At 41.6% G+C, this 14,620-nt stretch overlaps 1 protein-coding gene across 2 annotated transcripts in view; it reads right to left on the bottom strand.

The window, feature by feature from the left end:
• Positions 1–2,787, bottom strand: part of LOC145478350 (tachykinin-like peptides receptor 86C) — a 6,439-nt gene extending 3,652 nt beyond the window's left edge. Inside the window, exons 1-2 of one of the 2 annotated variants that reach the window (XM_081456353.1) lie at positions 2,660–2,787; positions 1,012–1,920 (exon numbers count right to left, since the gene is read on the bottom strand). In XM_081456353.1, the coding sequence (XP_081312479.1) occupies positions 1,012–1,920; positions 2,660–2,714 (964 nt within the window). In that variant the 5' untranslated portion in view covers positions 2,715–2,787. Of the gene's footprint in view, positions 1–374; positions 1,921–2,659 lie in introns of those variants that run through there. The other variant, XM_081456352.1, reaches the window with a different exon arrangement.
• Positions 2,788–14,620: the final 11,833 nt, after the last annotated feature.

Raw genomic sequence — 14,620 nt, 5'->3', positions numbered from 1 at the left:
TGTTCAGCCTGAAGGAGCTGATAATCGTCATTTTAGAAACTGTAATTAATTACATTCGTCAAGTTTTTTGGAAAAAAAAAACACAATAACAACAAAGTTTTGGCAATACTAGTTGCTTAATTCTCCACACAATGGCTTTTTCCCTTTCATTTTCCTGAAATGTTATTGTTTACTTTAAACTAATATTGAAATCTGATTTGTTGTTTTGTTTTACTGTCCCATTCTCAATGGCTGAGAAAAAGATGCAATTTAGAGCAAAAAATAGTGCGATTCGTGAATAAATCGCACCATTGAGAGCCAATCAGATTGCAAGGATAGCCAGTGATTTCAAAATGGATGTAATAAATATAATAACAGGCAAACCGAGGTTCGTTTCCTGTTGAGTAGCCTAACTGATATCGATAGGGGTGGGAGGGGAAACTTCTGTGGCCCCCAACAACTTTGAACGCTTGTAATTTGATCGGTCGAAGAACTCGATGTTGTCATGGCAACGAAACGTGACGGGTGTGCCTGTCTTTAATGAGAGAACTCACAGTTAAACATTTTCCTGTTTTTAATATGGTCATCGCAGCGATTTCCCCGTCTAAGCTAAAACGTTTGCAGACTCAATCTGAAATTCTATTAGAATAGTCCACAACTGTCAGTTGCACGTGTAAATGACGTTGGCGTTTTCGAAAGCCTCCCTTTTCGCTCTCCATACGAATGGGGCTCCATTTTCATAAGTCTCCACTGTGGCGGGACAGCGTTTTCGATGAAAACGATAAGCGTATATTCACGCTGGCAGCTTCGCAGTTTTAAACGAAAAGTATCGCACCCAATTATGGGTGTCCCTTTACCTCTTACTTGCCAAAATAAGTTATGTCATTCGATCGAACGTTGCTTGACTTAGAGACATGTACCGTTGCTGTTGTAAGATTTTTATTCCTCAATCTGGTGTTCAACAGAAACATCTCAGGCACGGACAACGGACAAGCAGGGAAACCAGCCTCCTGCGAAAATTATAATTAAGCAGGATATAAAGACACGGATTTATGGCGCTGTTTGCATGCGCTAACCAAAAGAACACGTACTGAACCTCCGCTGGTAATTTATGCCAATGTTCAGGTTGAATGAACGAAAAATAGTGATTGACATATGATGGCAACCAGCAAAGCGCAAATACAATAATTATGACAATCAACAGTCGCACAACTTTGCGTTTAGACATTTCGACAACGGCTCGACTTTTTCCTGACACGTTTTCTGGGATCTTACGAGGCCATAACTTGCGGCAAATTAAGACGTAAAGGACTGCCATTACCATCAAAGGGAACGCATACAGTATACAGAAGAGGCAGATGTGAAAGATCTTACGTGAGTGACTGCTGAGCCAAGCGTCTCCCCGACATACGCGTTCGTACGCATTCTCGCGCGGAATAACTGTAACTTTATAGAAAAGAAGAGTTGGAGTCATTAAAATGAAAGACAAAGCCCAAATTATTGCTGACACGATTCTCGGTTTTCGGAAAAACTTTCCCCTCAGGGGATAGAATACAACGCAAAACCTGTCGAATGAGATCAGCGTCATTGTTAGGACGGTCGCTGCTATGGAAACGCGAATGGCGTAGTGCATGGCCTTGCACGTGATAGTACCCAGTGTTCCTCCAAACCAAGAGTCTCTAAGGTAGAAGAAAGTCACACTAAAGGGCATAGCTGTGACAGTCAATAGCAGATCTGCAACGGCCATGTTGGCGATAAATAGGTTTGTGACACTGTTGAACAGAGATTTCTTTGAAGCCACGAACAAACCAAGAGAGTTGCCCGACAAAGCAACGATGAAAATGACTGCATATGCTAACGTCATGCCAACCTTTACATTCGTAGAGATAGCAGTAGTGGGCTGTTGAATGGTTGAGTTTTGGCTTTGATTGAAGTACGTTCCTGTAAATTGAGAGAAGATGACTTGATATCATTTCACACTCGTGCTGGCCAACAATGTTTTCAATTGACTCGGGGTTTGTTGCTATAGGAGGGCTGATGAGGGGATTGTTGTTACATGAGTGCTATGACCTAAGCCTCTCTGTTAAGCAAGGCGAGGCCATTCATATGAAAATCAGTGAAACTTGCATGTGAATGAAATCCCATTTTCATATGAAAGGAGGGCACCAAGATTCGCTTTGAGGAAGAGGCTTAAGGTATTTCGGAAATGGCCTATTCGTGTTGGTTTCTAGTTTGAAATACGGCTTTGAGAGAATAATGAGAAATTAAAAAATAATGGAATCACCAGCAGGCGATATTTTGCTTTATTGTATGGCTAGCTCCGTGAGCGGGTAAGATGAACCGAATCTTGCGCGTTGATTGGCTACCCGAGCGGGCAAGATGGTGCTAAGATAGCGCTTGGCCGCTCGGGATAACCCGCTATGTCCCACAAGATAATAGTGTTCTTTTTCCATGTAATAAATCCTTTATTGACAAAGCTTGTTCGGTCAGGATGGCTGGATATTGGCCTCGAACTTCGAAAACATCCAGTCATCTTGACCTCTAGCTTGGTCAAGGGGGTATCGATGTAAATAGCGCTATATAAATAAGGTGTGCCAGGCGATCTGAAATAAAATTTAAACTAGGCATCAATCACCAATAAGAACACAGAACGTGATAACAGAAGCATTGATTATCTTACCGTCTGTTCCTTGTGAGTTTGTGTGGTTGGTAGTGTTTAAAACAGACATTGCCATCTCTTGGATTCTGTATGATAAAGAGATAGAAAGCGATGAAAATTATCAAATAAAGAAGACTTGACTGTAATCTATTCTGTTGTACTGAAGCCCGCAGATGGCAGTAAAGCACGACAGAAGTGTAGGCGGAAACACGAGACATAGTCGAATGTTTTTCCCTACTCCTTGAGTGCTCTACCGCTTCCTAAGTACTTTACAACAGAACAGAGCACAGTCGAGGCTTCTTTATTTGTTTTATGATAAAGAAGCCATTAATTTTCCCACGCATTCAGCTCCATTTTCAAACCAATCTATATTTTCCAAACGAGAAAACGTGGCGTCAACATGCATCTATTCTCTGATAAAGCACGCTAAAATAAGCCAATCACAATCCTCGTTAGAATGGTTCAAATAATTTGACTGGCTAACGAGACAACAGCTGACAATCACAAACTGAACGTCGCTGAGCTAACTCCGCGGTTTCGAGTGGTTTTCTAGAGAAGAACGATCCCGTCAAAGTTCTAAAGGTTTCTAGTCCAGAGGAATCCGGCCGCGTTGTGGCTCATGAAAACCTGCACTTAGTTCAATGGAAATTACGAAACAAGGAGTTCAAAGCTTGCGGATGAAAATGCAAAATACTGAGTTGTATTTGAAATGAGCTACAGTTATTTACGATTTCCAACCGATTGCAGCAAGAACATGTTCCCGAACTCAGTAGTGTCAAAGTTGGAAGGCTAGACAGCTCCCACTGGTTCCACACCGAGTACGTACAGGAGAGAACATCACATGGCAAGCTTTCAACTGATCAGTCGTCGGATGAGCGTTGATACGAAATTCTTGTGATTCACTTCGCTGAGGAGACCGGAGACCGCTTGTAAGCAAACGAGCGTTACTACACTGCATGTAAGTGTTGTCAGAGCATTTTTACAAAAATATAGCTTCTCAGAGACAGCGCAATTGGTGTTTTCTGTCGTTGTTTTACTTCTCAAGTGTAATCTCTGCCTTCGTAACTAGTATAATGTCAGGTACAATGTCTTTTATCGAAGCCGCATTCCCTAGGTTGAGAATTGTTTCTTTCGCTACGTGTTTTGCTGGAATCTAGCAAAACCTGTTAGCTTAGTGCAATTACTGTTGTTAACAATGGTCTCCGTGTAGCCATATTTACCGCAGACAAATAGCTCTTTTCCATCGCGTTTGTCTGAGTCACAGGGGAATATTTACCTTTTTATAGAAAAACGCTTCATGAAATTAATGCGAATTTCAAAAATTCGCGTTCATTTAAGTCGCGTTAATTTATGTTAATGTTAATTTCCGCGCTGTTGATTAAGTTACGCGTTAATTTCCGCGACGTTAATTACCATTGTTTTTTCCCAAATCTGTGACACACTCCAGACATTCTTGACACGGCCAAACAATAAATTTTATTCGCGCACCGTTGCATTTCACATCAATATTTCACATTACTAAATCGTTTACTGTACTTCAACTGGATTTTGTTCGTGTTCGCTGTCGGCTTCATTTTGAAATTTTGCCCCTTCTCTCGCGTTAATTTCCTTTATTAGGGAGCAAATTTACCTTCAATTCGCATTAATTTAAGTCGCGTTAATTTCCTTTATTATATGGCTAGCTCCGTGAGCGGGCAAGATGAATCAAATCCTGCGCTGTGATTAGCTACCCGAGCGGGTAAAATGGAGCTATCTTGCCCATCCGGGACTACCCGCCGTGTCCCGCAAGAAAAATTTCCCCTATAGCCATATAATAAATCCTTGTTTGGTCAAGATGGCTGGATATTGGCCTCGTTCTGTTTTTTGCGAGTTTATGGACCTCGACTCCCGTCTCGGTCCATAAACACGCAAAAAAAGAACTTGGCCAATATCCTGCCATCTTGACCTCACACTTAGTCAATAAGCCATACATAATAAGGTGATTTGGGTCAAAATTTTAGCGTCAGCTCACCGTCATCAACCCGTCCATCTCTTTCCTGATAAAGCACGCTGTTTCATGATCAGCCAATCAGAGCGCGCGTTATATGCAAAATTTATTATAATGTAAAATATGCTAATGCTATGGATATTAGCTATAATAAAAGTAAACATGAGAGCTAAGTATAGAGCTAACTATGCTAGGTGATGACAGGCTATTCAATGCACACCATCATAACACTCAACTGAAAGACTTCATTGTAAGTTATGAATAATGTTGTTCTCTAACCGATTCTGCTTTCTTGTTTGGAAAGAACGCCGAGTATAAAATCAACCATGCGAACATAGTTAATAGAGGGGAATGGTTATGAAACTCGACAAAGTATATATGAAATAATTCATATTTGAACTGCGGTAGTAGATGAAAGTGAAGTATGATCATCGCAGTAAATTTTCCAATTTAAGCAACTGGAAAGAAGAAGCCTGAAAAAAAAAAAAAAAAATCAGCCCTGATTTTTTTTTTTTTCAGGCTTCTTCTTTCCAGTTGCTTAAATTGGAAAATTTACTGCGATGATCATACTTCACTTTTAAACTCGACAAAGTTCTCTGTTGTATTATTTTTTTTCTCTCTCTCTCTCTTTTTTGGCATAAGCCGTGTACAAAACCGTGAAATAGTTGTTTACCAATGACAGGTTCAGATACGGCTTTTAAAATGGTCCAGCTGGTAAAGGTTTCCGAATAGCTAATATGAATTTTGGAAATGATCCTTTTCCCCATGACTGAGAAAGTCAGCCGCAGCTAGGGAAAATTTTTATATCTAAGTGACGACTTTAAATTAATATTCTGTCGGTTTCTTTGAAATTCGGTAGTTTCATAGCCCGTTGATTCTACTATATTTATTTAGCAAAAAGAAATCATTGATCGCTCGCTGGGGGAACATCTTTATAAAATTCCATTCCGTGTGGCTTTATCTTCCTGCATTTAGCCAGTTATTGTCGTGCCAAAGTCGGTAAAATAGGAAAAACAAAACTAAAAAAAGAATCCCTAAAATATTGTGCTTGTATTCAAATTGAACTCGCCGTTATTGTTTGGTAAGGGCCAAGTCGTACTGGAGGGCAATTTCAGATTTGTTCTGGACAAATCTGACTTGAAATCGGCCAGTGACAAAAAATTTGTCCGGAAAGCTACAGTCGCACTTGAGAACTAAATCTGTGAACAAACACCATGCCATGCTGTGAGATTGTTCCAATCTTTTGCATTCTTGTATCGTTCTATGATACACTTCATTTTCCGAATGCATTTGTCGGCCGTCTTGTTGGTTCCGAGCGTTTTCGAAATCTTCTCGGCGATCCAAGCCCATGTTTTCCTTGACTCTCGACTTTCTAACTGATCGTGCTTTTCAGCCCACAGTTCAACTAATAGCTTTTCCTCCTCTTTACCTTATCTATCCTGAGCATTCTTGTTCTCGGCTGACGAAGATGTACGGCGCGAAGAAGTTGGGGTTGATGCCGGCATTGAGCTGTCTTCACCACAGGCGGCCCAAGCTCTCAATGTTATCCTTTTTTTTTCCTTTTTATGCGAACGTTCAGGCTAACGTGACGTAAGGGATGTACTATTACATAACGACCGAATTTGACCACTCGAAACATGACTCTCGCCTTGCAGCATATGGAGGTGTTGTGTTACAACGGTTTGAATTTATAAAGGTTTGTATGGGAATGCAACGGCTTTGCTTGAAAAGCCAATTATTCTTATATTTTGCGAATAAAATCTACTTACCCTGTTGCTGTGTTGTATTCTTTGTTGTTTGCCAGCTCCTCGGGCCGATCTAACGCGATTTCGGCGAGTTATCGTTCTGTGGGTTTCCACTACTAAAAGAAAGACAAGGCCGGACACTGATTTCCGGAGTGTCCGCCGCTCGAAGCGAATAAATCCACTGAAAATAACCCTGCCGGCTCAATTCCTCCGTAGAATCGAAGAAGAGATGTTGAAGTTCCATGTCAGTTCACTCGCTACGCGATTTCGTCCACAGCGCCTTCGCAACGATACATTTATTTCGAGATTGCTTCGCTCGCAGATTCGAAAACAGCCGCGTCACAAAAGTTAGGACACTTTCGCGGTGTTGGGTAACTATAATTAGACCGACCGGGGGTAGTCAGCAACGATTTGTCAGCGGTCAAACCAAAATGCTCCCTGGGTACCCTCGTGCTTTATTTGTCAAACCCATAAAGGGAGTGCCCGGTTACCCGGGGAGCATTTTGGTTTGACCGTTGACAAATCGTTACTGACTACCCCCAGTCGGTCTAATTATAGTTACCCAACACCGCGAAAGTGTCCTAACTTTTGTGACGTGGCTGTTTTCGAATCTGCGAGCGAAGCAATCTCGAAATAAATGTATCGTTGCGAAGGCGTTGTGGACGAAATCGCGTAGCGAGTGAACTGACATGGAACTTCAACATCTCCTCTTCGATTCTACGGAGGAATTGAGCCGGCAGGGTTATTTTCAGTGGATTTATTCGCTTCGAGCGGCGGGCACTCCGGAAATCATTGTCCGGCCTTGTCTTTCTTTTAGTAGTGGAAACCCACAGAACGATAACTCGTCGAAATCGCGTTAGATCGGCCCGAGGAGCTGGCAAACAACAAAGAATACAACACAGCAACAGGGTAAGTAGATTTTATTCGCAAAATATAAGAATAATTGGCTTTTCAAGCAAAGCCGTTGCATTCCCATACAAACCTTTATAAATTCAAACCGTTGTAACACAACACCTCCATATGCTGCAAGGCGAGAGTCATGTTTCGCGTGGTCAAATTCGGTCGTTATGTAATAGTACATGCCTTATGTCACGTTAGCCTGAACGTTCGCATAAAAAGGAAAAAAAGGATAACATTGAGAGCTTGGGCCGCCTGTGTCTTCACGGAACTGAAGGGACTCTGGCAACGAGTCAGTGCTTTTGATTGAAGGAGATGGGCTGGGATTTCCTCGATCGTTAAACATGTAAGGGCCTGGCAAAGGATAGATCCATCCTGGTGGATATTGTGGAAATACGCACGGGAAAAATTGGTCGCCCGCGCCGGGATTCATGTTGTTGCGAAATGAGAACGTGATTAATTTTACCGCGAAGTCTATCGCATAGAGACTCTGCTACATATCACCTGTCAAATCATTTCCGAATCAAAACACCCTCGCTTTTGTTTTCCAAGATTTGTCTCAATTTGGCCTGCTCCAGAGGTAGTCGACGGCATCTTTGAAGTTTGCCCGTCCGCGACCAAATTTTGTCCTTTGGGGAACAAACCGGTCGCACTTGGTTTTTCATTGTGATGACGGATTTTTGTCATAAGTAAACAGTTTTGTCCTCTAGTGCGACTTGGCCCTAATGTCCCTTTTTGCTTTTTTTGTAATCCGGCAAATTGTCCGAATGCACACTCACCACCCAGTGCGTGTGTTTATTTGCGGGCAGTAAGAGGCGGGAACTGTCACACCGGTCATCGTAACCGTCGCCGGTTAAAAAAGGCAAATCTGTATGAAACTTAGAATTGTTTTTTCTAAAAATAGCTAGCTCCTTTGGACCGAGTTCAATCTGCCCAAGCTTCTAATCACTTGCATTCCTCGATTCTGGCTTTCATTGGCATTAAACTTTCGTTTAAACGCCTACTTTATTTACTTTTGACGGGAAGTTGTTTTCTAATATTTCGGTTGCACTCAGTTTGAACCCGCTTAACCAACAGCATCACTGGAGACGATCGTTTATTTTGAGAGACTGTAGTATTAGCAGTACATAACGAAAGATCTGACGATATAAAATTTTCATACTTTTCGTAATGACCAGCTGCTAGCATTAAAGATCTGCTAAGATTATGGTTAACTACTAAGGCCAACATTTTCCTGCGGGTTTGCTTCTAAACTCCCTTAGTCGCTTTGTGGTCGCTAGCTGAAACTACTTTTCTAGGCCTGCGCCTTTTTTCTAAAAAATACGCACCCTTGCCGCTGATAGGCAACTCACCTTAGTGGACAAAAATTTGGGCTTTTCTTTGGTTCACGGCCGTCTTTTCACTTAATTCAGTTTCCCTTAAGCTGCCGGCGCACCAGTGCAACCTCACCGGCTGATTAATGACAAACTTCTCTACCGTCAATGCAGTGTGTAACTTGCGATATTTCACTCTAAGTATATCTTTTCAAGTTATAGTTCTACCATCAAAGGGAACGAAAACACCGCACACCGACCTGAGAACTTATCTTATCAACACCAAGTTTTAGTTGTCATCCAAATGCGAGAGGCGTTGAATAGCAAACGTTTGTTTAAGGCCTATCAATTAAAAAAATTGCCGACAGGTGTCAGTTTAAAAGTGAGTCTTATCTTTTTTAATATTCTGTTCTTTCTTTGATGGCTACTACTTAATAAGCCATGTTCTTGCATTGTCTCGGAGAAAACCGTCAACGCTGAAAGCACCTGTAATTATATTTTACTGCTGAAGAAAACCTGCAATCTGTCCAAACTCCGAAAATGAAGACAATCGAAACAAATTCAGTACAAATTAACTTTATGCATCGAAGTAAACAGAGAAACAAAAAAAAACATCTGTTGCTATTTGAATAAGAAAAAGGTATAACAGTCCAACATCTTTTTATAAAACAGGGCAATACGTACACTGCACAAAAAAAAAAATTATCTAACATTCGTGAGTCCTAAAAGTTCAACCAAGACACACATATATAATGGAGGTTCTGGAACAACAGTTATTTTTTAGAATCTCGGCTCTTAGAGTGATGAAAATAAAATTTTAATTTCACTACTCTGAGAGCCGAGATTCGAGAAAATTACTAGTGCTCCAGAACCCACCGTTATATATGCGTGTGGGCTTAGAATTTCGGCTCAGAAGCAAGGTTCGCAGCATGAGCGTGGATATGTAAATTCGAGGTTGTTTAGCCAAGCTGTCATATCCGTGACTGCGCGCAGTAAGATGTTTTTAACCCCACTTCAGTGACGTCAATGAGGGAAATCCCCCTCTCTTTCCTGCAGCCGTGACTTTTGATCAGCTGTCTCGTTTTTCGCTTCAGAAAACATCTTTTGTTTCTACCGCGTTGCGGGCCCGATTTTTCCTCGAAAAAAGACGAGAAGTGCTATTTTGTTGACCAGACTAAGAAGAAACTGTGTATTCTAACGAACTGTGGGGAAAAAAGAAAAATCCAGCTGCAAAATTCCTTTTCGATCCTAAATTCCAAATCGCGCTGAAAAAAACCCGAGGCCGTTTTTGTCTAGAAAAGGAATTTCAACTCTAGAAAAAGAACTTCAAGCACGTAAGAATGGGAATAGCTCGGGTGTTCTGGGACATTTTGTGTGAGCTTTAATTTTGCAAAATAAAGCTTAAAAGAGTGATTCATTTTTTGTGACAGCAAGTGCAAATTCGAGTTTGGTTAGCCGAGCATGAAGCACGTACCGCCACGAGGTTCCATCATATGTAAATAGGATGTTGTTTGCTACAAAGAACGACGCAATTAGCATTTTCAAAAGTTTTATTTAAAACAGTCAAACGATACAAAAGAATCAACGAAGTGACTGGTAAAAGATATTATTGTTCTCACCATCGGTTCCGTCTTCCACAGCTGCTTCTAGGTGCTGTATATCGATGCCAACAAGCTGTATTTCAGCCTCTTTTGTTTCCAGCGGCCTGGCTAACTCACGGAGTCTTCGGCGAATGTTATTTCCTTGCCAAAGCAATTTAGACTTGACAGAGTATTTTAGTGAATGGTTTGAACCCAGGAGTGTAGTTCTGAAAAGAACTATTGTTGGTGACTGACGTTTCGACAACCTGAGCGGAAGTCATCTTCAGAGTCAAGTGAATAGTGTTTGTCAGTCGATGATGTTATAAGCCTGGTCCGTTGAACGTGATTGGTCAGTATTGCCATGATTGTATTGGCTGAAAGACTCGTGTAAAGTTTGTCATCAGTCATTGGTGGGTTTCGATCCGTCTATTGTTAGTCAAATAGGTCGGTTTTTGGTCCATGTATTGTTAAGTCGGTCTGTTAGAAGTCCGTTTGTCGGTTTCCTTTCCGTCATGGATAAGTCGTTTGTAAGGCATTCATGTCCAATACACCCAACTAGAGTCGATTCGTCTGAGGCACTTGACGATTCGACTCGATTCGCACGGAGTCGATCCGCATCACCGGAAGTCAAGACCCGTGAAATAATGATACATAAACGTTTCTCGTTCTTAAAACGTGACTACAAACTTGACTCGATTCGTGTGAGGTACTTAACGATTCGACTCGATTCGAACGGAGTCGATCAACCTCGTTTCCAGGGTCTCTCATCTTACCGCCCTCTTCGCTCGCTCCGGGGGGGCGGTAAGATGAGAGACCCTAGGAACGAGGTTGGGAGTCGATCCGCACCACCTGAAGTCGATACCCGTGAAATAATGATAAATGAACGTTTGTCGTTCTAAAAACGTGGCGACAAACTTCGGTCGATTCGGTGAGGAACTTAACGAAGTGACTCGATTGGTCGGGAATGTTTCCTGCAAAGTGGAATCGTTTCCCTCGAAGTCTACTCGCAGTAGGCAGTAACTGGGGTGTGAATTTTTTGACGATTCGAGTCGATTCGCCCAATTCGTCGCGAATCGCCTTTTGCAAAGTCGAATCGTCTCACCGGAAATCGACTTGCGGTAGGCAATAACAGGGGGTGTGAAATTGTTGCGATTCGAGTCGATTCGGCGTTGCAAAGTCGAATCGTCTCACCGGAAGTCGACTCGCGCTAGGCAATAACTGGGAGTGTGAAATTGTTGTGATTCGAGTCAATTCGCACGATTCGTCGCGAATCGGCCTTGCAAAGTCGAATCGTTTCACCGGAAGTCGACTCGCGGAAGGTATAATAGGGTTGAGGACCTGTCATTAGGTTAAAAATGCTGGCATTTCAATAAAGTTAATTCACGCATTCATCCATTCATCCATCCAGCCATCCACACGATTCGCCCGTGGCCAACGGTTTGTTTAAAGGTCGAATACTTTGACCACACGCTCTCTTTGGTCACAGGATTCTCCTTGAAGGCGCACGTTAATTTCACGTTGTTCGCGTATATAGAAATTACCTAAGTACCTAATGTTAATCCAGTGATATTGAAATGTTATTCTTCAATTCGATGTGTGCTTTCTTCACTAGAAAAGCTTTGGCTTTGTTCCCCAGCAACGATTGGTAACAGAGCCCAAGCTTTTTTATAACTGGATCGATTGGTTAATTTATTATTAATTTACAATCCTTTCTGATAACCTGTTTCTTATTTCTACATTATAGTTAAAGCTCGTAATATATGTTTACAAAAAGACGGCCGTTATGGCGTTTTCCGCGGAATATTGACGCTGGTTTGTGCACTTTACTAGAGCACTGTCCGGATTATCAAACTACGGTGGCCCGTAAGGGCCATCTGGATTTGAGTATCTTTTTTTCTAACCAAAATATTACTGTCGATTTCGTTTGGGTCTCAGTAACACGAGATCTCGACTAAGTAACGCGAGATCTCGACTTGTAATACGAGATCTCGACTTACAACACGAGATTTCGACTTAGAAACGCGAGATCTCGACTTATAACACGAGATCTCGACTTAGAAACGGGAGATCTCGACTTATAACACGAGACCTCGACTTACAACACGAGATCTCGACTTAGAAACGGGAGATCTCGACTTATAACACGAGACCTCGACTTACAACACGAGATCTCGACTTAGAAACGCGAGATCTCGACTTATAACACGAGACCTCGACTTACAACACGAGATCTCGACTTAGAAACGGGAGATCTCGACTTATAACACGAGATCTCGACTTAGTAACGCGAGATCTCGACTTACAACACGAGATCTCGACTTAGCAACGCGAGATCTCGACTTATAACGCGAGATCTCGACTTAGTAACGCGAGATCTCGACTTATAATGTGAGATCTCGTGTTAATAACGCCAGATCTTGACTTAAAATGTGAGATCTCGTGTTAATAACGCGAGGTCTCGACTTATAATGCGTGATCTCGACTTAGTAACACGAGATCTCGAATTATAACACGTGAACATGAGAACTCGGCAAATCATATATTGTATAACTCGTTAGCACATGGCCAACGTTAACGGTTTACACGTATGATGCAGACGTTTACTCCTTTACCTGGATCTGTTAGCAACGTTTGTGGCTGCAATTTTAAAGATCGCAAGCTAGCCGCCTTTGTACTTTCTTTGGTGTTGCTAAGAATCATCTTTAATTCCAAGACAGACACCTACGATGCTCTTCCAAGTCGTGCAAAGCTACCCTCCTTTCACAATAGACGTCTTCAGGATATCGCGATCCTAATCAAAGTGAAAAACGGCCTTGTACCTGACTACATAATGGAACTTTTTAGAAATTCGAACAAGGGCTATTCTCTTAGAAATGCTGACTTCGATCTGTCTCGTTTCTCTTCAGTTCATTATGGAAAAAACTCCATTAGATATCTTGGTCCTTACCTTTGGTCAAAACTGAGCGCAATTAACAAAAATAGACTGACCATCGGTAACTTTAGAAAGAATATTAGAAACAAAGACCTCAGTGCTCTAATCGAGGATGCGTGTTCAAACTGCCTTATATGCACTTCTTAATTCTTGAACTACTCACTTAAATATCAATTTTTATTTCTCTCTTGTATTATATTGTATTTGTAATTTTAGAAACAGTTTTTATATTATAATTATTTATTCTTACTTATTCCTAGTGTACCCAATTAATTTTAATTCGTATTCTTAACAGTACATTTTAAATCTGAATACATTGTAACATAGTAGTGTCCCCAGTTAGCTTCTGTAAGCTAAATACCTACCCGGACACTTAAATAAAGTTATTATTATTATAATTATTATTATGATTATGATTATGATTATTATTATTATTATTATTATTTTGTTCCACTTTTGAAGCCGTTAATGCGGTATTGCCATCTTATCTTTCCGCTCTTGGAGTGGCTTACCATGGGAGAGACTCGTTAGTACAACAGTATTTTGATCTTGGTTTGAACTATGTTGAAATTATATCCTTTTTAGTGTTAGTTCATGGTACAAGTTTAAGTCTCAGGCAATTAAAGATAATTTTTCGAAGGAAAGGCGTCACGATTCGATCGAATCGAGTCGAATCGACAACATTTTCAACCCACCCTCAAAGCCCAGATGCGCTATATTTTCTAAGTCTCGCGCAAATCGACTTCCGGTATGACGAATAGACAGCGAGGGACACGATTCGTTACGATTCGATCGAATCGAGTCGAATCGACAACATTTTCAACCCACCCTCAAAGCCTAGATGCGCTATATTTTCTAAGTCTCGCGCAAATCGACTTCCGGTATGACGAATAGACAGCGAGGGACACGATTCGTTACGATTCGATCGAATCGAGTCGAATCGACAACATTTTCAACCCACCCTCAAAGCCCAGATGCGCTATATTTACTAAGTCTCGCGCAAATCGACTTCCAGTATGACGAATCGACAGTAAGGGATACGATTCGTCACGATTCGATCGAATCGTGTCGAATCGACAACATTTTCAACCCACCCTCAAAGCCCAGATGCGCTATATTTACTAAGTCTCGCTTAAATCGACTTCCGGTATGACGAATCGACAGCAAGGGATACGATTCGTCACGATTCGATCGAATCGAGTCGAATCGACAACATTTTCAACCTACCCTCAAAGCCCAGATGCGCTATATTTACTAAGTCTCGCTTAAATCGACTTCCGGTATGACGAATCGACAGCAAGGGACACGATTCGTGTCGATTCGATCGAGTCGTGTCGAATCGACAACATTTTCAACCCACCCCCAAAGCCCAGATGCGCTATATTTACTAAGTCTCGCGCAAATCGACTTCCGGCATGACGAATCGACAGCAAGAGAGACGACTCGTGTCGATTCCATCAAAGAGGGTCCTCGAATCGACATCCGGTTGGTCGAATCGTCAACTTAAAACACGAATCGACTCTAGTTG

This window comes from Orbicella franksi, chromosome 2 (genome assembly GCF_964199315.1).
Source record: "Orbicella franksi chromosome 2, jaOrbFran1.1, whole genome shotgun sequence".
Taxonomy (NCBI): Eukaryota; Metazoa; Cnidaria; class Anthozoa; order Scleractinia; family Merulinidae; genus Orbicella; species Orbicella franksi.
The sequence above is the reverse complement of the archived record's forward strand: the minus strand, read 5'-3'. Positions and strand labels throughout refer to the sequence as shown.